The sequence below is a fragment of the Acomys minous genome (genome assembly GCF_964271855.1).
Source record: "Acomys minous genome assembly, chromosome: 15".
In the NCBI taxonomy this organism is placed as follows: Eukaryota; Metazoa; Chordata; class Mammalia; order Rodentia; family Muridae; genus Acomys; species Acomys minous.
In genome coordinates this window covers 3,192,501-3,199,221 of record NC_140497.1, presented here as the reverse complement: position 1 = coordinate 3,199,221, position 6,721 = coordinate 3,192,501, and the positions used below count along the sequence as shown (strand labels likewise).

Here is a 6,721-nt window from a genome sequence, read left to right as displayed (position 1 = left end):
TCCTGGACAAATCAATACTTTCTCAGGTAAACCAACAAAGGGAAAGTTACCAAGGAAGCAACTTTGCAAGAGATTGTGAAGGCAGTTTTCCAGAAAGAAGGAAAAAGATCTCTGTAGAGGAGAGAGCCAGAGAGCAGGATATTTGATCACACTGTGAACCTCAAGAGTGTATTGTTTATTTTTTAAAAAACCTGTTTATATTTCTGATGTGGCTCAGCCCTGGCACACACCTTTAATCCAAGAGCTTTCTGCTTGAGTACTGCAAACAGGATTAAATAAAATTTAAGATGTCAATAGATGGAGCAAGCAACCAGTTGACAGGGAGTGAACACAGGTAAAAACTCAGGCTGGCCTTGAATGCTCTTGAAAATCAACAGTGATGTAACCTTTAAAAAAAAAAAAACTTTATTAGAAGTATTGAATTGGCTGCAACATACATCCCCAGGATAATTTGGGACTTCTCTGGGAAGTGCTCTAATTTGGTGGTTGGTATATATGGCATGCAAGTATGCATATTGTTTGTGTGTGTGTATATATGTATCCCCAGCTGGTTTCACTACATAGCCAAGGCTGACCTTGAACACACGAGCACCAGGTCTCCACCTTCTGAGGGCTAGGATTGTGGGCGTGTAACACCACACGCAGCTAGCTCTCAATTGATAAACTCTCAATTCTGTCTAAGGAAACAACAAGCATCTCCCAATTATTCAAGCCTATTCCAGCTGACAGTCATCACAAACACTCCCTAACACTTAACGAAGACCTGAAGGCGGCCCGTCTAGGGACTCGGGTTTCCGCGCAGTGGCGGAAAGAGCCGAGCGCGCTCGGCACCACTCGTCGGCCCGCCTAGGCGACGTCGCCAGGGGGCGGGGCTCGTGCCGGCACGCTCGGAGCGGGGCATTGTGGGAAGGGCGGCCGGTGCTGCCACAGCTGCCATCTTAGGGACTCCGGGCCAGGCCTGCTAGGCCTTCGCGGCGGAGGCGGCCGTGTGCGTGGCGGGTGCGCTCGGGGGCGAGGCGGAGGGTCCGCGGGCGGGGGTGCCGCGCTTCCCAGCGGCGAGGGGCGGCCTGCGGCGGGCAGCGGGCGACAGGCGGCGGGCGCCGCGCCGCGCGAGGATGGGCCGGTCGCGGAGCCGGAGCTCGTCCCGCTCTAAGCACACCAAGAGCTCCAAGCACAACAAGAAGCGCAGCCGCTCGCGCTCGCGCTCGCGGGACAAGGAGCGGGTGCGGAAGCGCTCCAAGTCCCGGGAGAGCAAACGGAACCGGCGGCGGGAGTCGCGCTCGCGCTCGCGCTCCACCAACGCGGCGGCATCCCGGCGCGAGCGGGAGCGCGCCTCGTCCCCGCCCGACCGCATCGACATCTTCGGGCGCACGGTGAGCAAGCGCAGCAGCCTGGACGAGAAGCAGAAGCGGGAGGAGGAGGAGAAGAAGGCGGAGTTCGAGCGGCAGCGAAAAATGTGAGGGGGCGCGCGGCGGGAGGCGCGGGGGCGCGCACGGGGCCCGGTGGGGCGGGAGCGCCGGCCCGGAAGTCGGCGTCGAGGGCGCGAGGCGGGAGGTTGGCGGGGCCGCGCGTCTTCCCCGGGCACCTGTGAGTGGGGTCCGCCCCGGTGCAGTGCCGTGGACTCGCTCCAGAGTGGGGGAAGCCTTCCTGAACCTTCTCCTAGAGCACAGCCGTGGGAAGACAGATGCGCAAGCCCCCAGCGGACACCTGGCTAGCCCTCGTCCCCTCTCCTCCTCTTTTTGTCTTTTGACTCAACCCCTCTGGTGAGCACGCTGGGTGCTGCTGTTCCCCGCCTAAATGTTAGCGTCTAGTTTTAGAGCACTCTTAACAGAATTTTAACGTAGGGCGAGATCGGTTCCTGTCGGGGGACTTAACCTGAAATTCGGTAACGATCACGTGCTTTTAGAGTCAGGTGCCTTTCGGTGTAAAAGGTGTGGATAAACCAACCGGAGTGAACCTGTGTGTTCTGTAGCGCTTCCTTCTCTACGGTGTGCGCATCCTTTCCCTCCCCCACCCCTCCAGCCACGTGGAACAATAATAATAAATAGCATTTGCGCTCCCTGTTTAGCCAGCCATCTTTTCCGGAGTTCTCCAGTGAGGACTGAACAGTGGTTATGAAGCAGGAACTTTAGATGGTTTATGTTTGTGACTTAACGCAGGGGCTTCTTTTTCTGCGTTTGAGTTTGCTGTAGGCAGGTTTTCCGGAAGTAGTCCTTAGGAGGTTAGGGATTGAGGTGGAACTGGAACCTTGTACGGTTAGCAGATTGTTTCTCAGTACACCTTGGCCACATAGAATCCTGTTATGGTCTGGAACAAGCCCGTAGCTCCAATAACTATCAGTAGAACATAGAAAAAGTTGGGTGTGACAGTTGGGGTAATTTTCCCTGTGAAAACAGCAGAAACCGGATGTGCGAGTCAGAATCATTACCTCGTTACCCATGGGCAGCAAAGGAATAAATGAAGGGGCATACTGTGCTATGGTGGTTCTAGGGTGAGAGAAACAAAATGCCATTAGCATATGAGAAGGGAAAGGGGCAGGGCTGGCAGCCACATTAATACTATATTCTGTGTGTCCAGACACTATTCCAATACGGTCTAGTGTCTTGCAAAGAATACACAAAAAAGACATGGGTGCTTACAAATGCCTGTTGGCGTGTTCATTTTAGCTAGTTGCTGGCATTTACTGAGCCTTTAATGAGTGCCCAGAGCTATGGTCTTGGTAGAGGATTGATTGGCTCCTGAGATGGTGACCCAGCTCAGACAGACAGATAATAATATGTTAAGTTCAGCAGGAGGAGAGGATAGGAGATTGTAAGGCAGTCAGGCCTATAGGGAATATTTGGGCCAAAGAGTAAGCCATCTTCCTGAGTCCCTGAGAGAACAGAATGGAAGGAAGTAGTCTTAGAGTGATGCTGGTCACTACTCAAGCCTCTGTAAGCCCTAAAGTCAAAGGGTGACTAGGCCCTGGGAATGACAGGTGGTTCACTGTAGGATGGAGACTGAAGACATTGATGCCCTGAGGACTGTGAAGAGAGAAGAGCAGTGGGTTCCAGGGATTGAAAAGATCTCAGGGAATGTGCATTTGCAGTAGAGAGCCCAGGGTGGACACAGGATGACACTGAGAATGCATAGTGAGTGCCTGGTACGTTATCATGGAGGGAGACATGGGGAAACAAGAATCATATGTTCATTTAACCTGTTAAGTCTGTTAATTGGAGATTGCTTTGCTACTTACACATAATTCTGAGGCCTTAAACACATCCTCTGAGTTCATCTATGAAGCGGAGATCCCATTTTATTGTGACCACAAACTTAGTGCCTGGCAGAAGACTGAGTCAGTAAACATTACAGAGTATAACTTCAGTACAGCCTGCTGAATAATTTAGGAAGGAATCCAGTAACTGTAGGGTTAATTTATTAAAATAATTCAATAAGATAATTAAAAGGTGGGCCTTTATATTTATTCACGTTTTTGAAGAGCTAATTCTCATGGCTCAAAATTAAATCTTATCTTTTGTTCTTGGGTCCCAGCCATGTAATATGATTCAGTATCCATGCACTATACCAATATTAATATTTCTTAGGTATTCTTTTAAGTTGTATTAACTGCGGGGGGGGGGGGCGGGGGGAACCAGGTAGCCAGAACAACCTGTAACAAATCAGATTTGATTTGTTGATAACTTCCTCCAGCCAGTGACATCTGAGTGTGAGTGTAGTGTTATCTGCGTTGCAAATCAGGAGCCTCAGAGTACCCAAGATGAACTAGAATTCATAGGATTCGTAGAGAAATAAGCAGAGCTCATTTGAAGGTAAAGAGCTCTGTGAGTGAACGTACTTTATGGCGCTTAGTGCTGTAAGACAGTGGTGGAGTGAGCACACAGACCTGCAGTTGGTAAGAGTATGTTCTTTGATCACTTGGGTCCTGGTGGGATTCCCATCCTTGCCTCCGCCTTGTCCAGGGGAAACTGAAACTGCCGGGGAGCAAAAGATTAAGGTCATTAGCTTTAGGGGGTCTGTCAGCGTTCATTCTGTCCTGCAGCATTCATTAAAGTGAAGATAACTTACCTCATAGAGATGGGAATGGACATAAAACACTAGTGGCCCAGTGTTTGGGACCTTACGAGGTATGAAGTAATGAGTGTTCACTAGTAATCAAGAAGCAGTTCCGAGAAGTGCCAAGAACTGAGCTCCCTTGTTTTAAAGATATCTTAAAATATGGCAATTGTTCTATATAGCAAGTTCTGCTGTCGCATGAAACTACCAAAGTAGCACTGGTAAATTTTAATTGGTTACAATTTTCGCAATGCCTGAGAAAATTGATGACCAAAACCCTTGATCTTGATTTAATAACTTGTCAGTAGAGATTCTTGGCAAGGCACTGCCGCAGCAGAGATGTTGAGATGAGAAAGCCAAGGCAGAGCCACATCCTCCCCCAGGATGGCACAGGAGCCTGTATGGAGGACGTCTTGGACCTCACCTCAGAGCGGTGGCTCCTGAGGAAACACTTTAGAGAACTGTATGACTCTGTCTGTGAGATGATGATCAGGAGGGCTTTGCTTCCTTCTTGAAGAAACTGTTGGTTTAATGGATGGTGTTACTGCTGACTTCCTGTTAACTGTGTCCATCAGTGAAAATGCATGACTGCTTAAATCAGTTGCCTGTATGCCTGTTGATTTCTGAGTTGAAAGTGGAAAAGGAGACAAGGTAATATGGACTTTAACTTTTTTGCCACAGATTCTAGAAACAGATTAAAAATTTATCCTTGTAGCCTAAAGATGCCTTTTTAATCTTTTTGGAGATAACAGCCACAGTTATGTACCAGTGCTGTGCAGCCCAGAGTTTGCCCACCCTCACTTAGGACACATAATGAAGGCTGTTGGAGCCATGCTGAGTGCCTTGCAGTTCCTCCGGAAACAATGAGAGATGAGCAGCAGCCCTGTGAGAAAGCCAGTGTGCTTTAGCTGTGCCTGGGACTTCCCATTCACTCTCCTCCCCATAGACTATAAAACCATGAGCTGCAGTTAGCAGACTGGACCCCTTAGTTCAGCACTTACTACTACCTGGCATCTGCACTCTGGTTGGTATGACCACTGAGTGAAGACTGCCGGAGCTGACAGTTGAGGCTGGCTCCACTCCTGCTGTAAGTAAAAGGCTGAATTGGTGTGGCTCATCTTAACAGCCAACTCTCTGTGGCACTGCTAGCTATCCGTTGCTGTATTGCTTAGGGATGGCTTGACCCTCTGACGCAAGTCCTAATACTTAGGAGTGTCTTTCACTTTTCCAAGTTGCTGTTACAGTGAGTGAGAGCTTTGTTCCCTGCTGAGGAGCTCTCTCTCAGGGCCTTTGCTCACCTCCTCTTTCTATCATGGAATTCTTGATTGACACTGCATTATCTGTCCTCTTCTGCACTTAGTACTCTGCTCCTGTGTATTGAGTTTCTTAGGCTTTACTACATTTAACTAATGTTAAACCATAGTTTATCTTGGTTACTATCCTTTCATAGGCCATAATCCACAGTCTAAAGGTGCTAGCTTATTTCATTTTTCTTTGTGCCTTTGGCTAGATAGAAAACCATTCTATATATGATTGCCATTGAATTGAGAGATTTGTTTCTTGTTTTTATGTTTCTCGTAGGTAGTTATTATTTTGTAGTGTATCTGCTGTCTTATTAGGTGGTTATCGACAAAAGGCTTATTCTGATTATTCTTTATTTGATAGGAAAGAGGGAATGTGTTGAATCTTAGGCTTTCATATATCTTGGAAAATTGTAGTTGGGATGGAAATGTTAAATATGCAGACAAGTCCTCACAGTGTTGGACCTAGCTAGGACTTTGAGGAAAACCCGATTTACTGTCCTGTCTTCTGGCTCTGGTAAAGAGGAAAAGTATAGAAACTGAAATGGTGGGTTCAGCTGAGAGCGCTTGGGTGGGAATTGAGTTGAACTTTTATCAGTGTTTAAAGGTCACACCAAACTAGAAAGTCTAATGACTGACTGTCTCATAAGTACGTATGTCAAATAGTCTAAAGGTAGAAGTTTCAAGTTTTGTTAATTTGATAGTTGGGGAGAAAGCCCTAATAAATTGGCCTCTTTGGATTTAGATGCATAATCAAGAACCCTTGAATTCCTTCTGCACAGAGTACTGCTTAGCCTGTGCTAGGTAGAAGCATAATGTGGCCACAGTGTGCATCTTACTACTTTGTACCAGCTCTATGTAGAAGACCAGTGTAGCACTAATGTGCTTCCCGTCTATCCAAAGTACTATCATTTAGCATCTAACCAGATAGAAACGCAAGATCGTTTTAGGTTTTTTCTTCCTACCAACTTCAAAATAGATGTATGGGAACAGTGATTTGTCACTGCTACAGAATGTGCGATTTTTCCATGATAGTACTTTGGTAGGTGTTCTTAAAGAAAATTTTATTCCCAGCCAATAGGCTGTGTCGGTGGAATTAATGAGAATAGTAATATGCTTCATTTAGCTTTGTTAATACAATGTAGTTTTACCTTTCTATTTTGCCACCTCTAAAACGGACTTTAAATAAAAGAAAATACCAAAGAAGGAAAAGGCACGACAGGAAAAGAAGTTCAGATCCCACAGTGCTGTTCACTGGGCAGTCTAGATCTCTGTTCTTAACCTAAGGAGCAGGGGAAGTGCCTTTGTGTAGCTCAACTTTCAGTAGCATGACTAAGTGCATCATGGGCTTGATAACTGGCGTAAAT

At 47.2% G+C, this 6,721-nt stretch overlaps 1 protein-coding gene across 3 annotated transcripts in view; it reads left to right on the top strand.

Moving 5' to 3' along the window:
* Window positions 1-928: 928 nt before the first annotated feature.
* ARGLU1 (arginine and glutamate rich 1) overlaps window positions 929-6,721 on the top strand; it is a 19,392-nt gene continuing 13,599 nt past the window's right edge. For all 3 annotated transcript variants that reach the window (XR_014775194.1, XM_084760441.1, XM_084760442.1), the window contains exon 1: window positions 929-1,456. Coding sequence is in view for 2 of the 3 variants with exons in the window: in XM_084760441.1 (XP_084616567.1) it covers window positions 1,116-1,456 (341 nt within the window). In the remaining variant the exon portion in view is untranslated. The remainder of the gene's footprint in view (window positions 1,457-6,721) is intronic.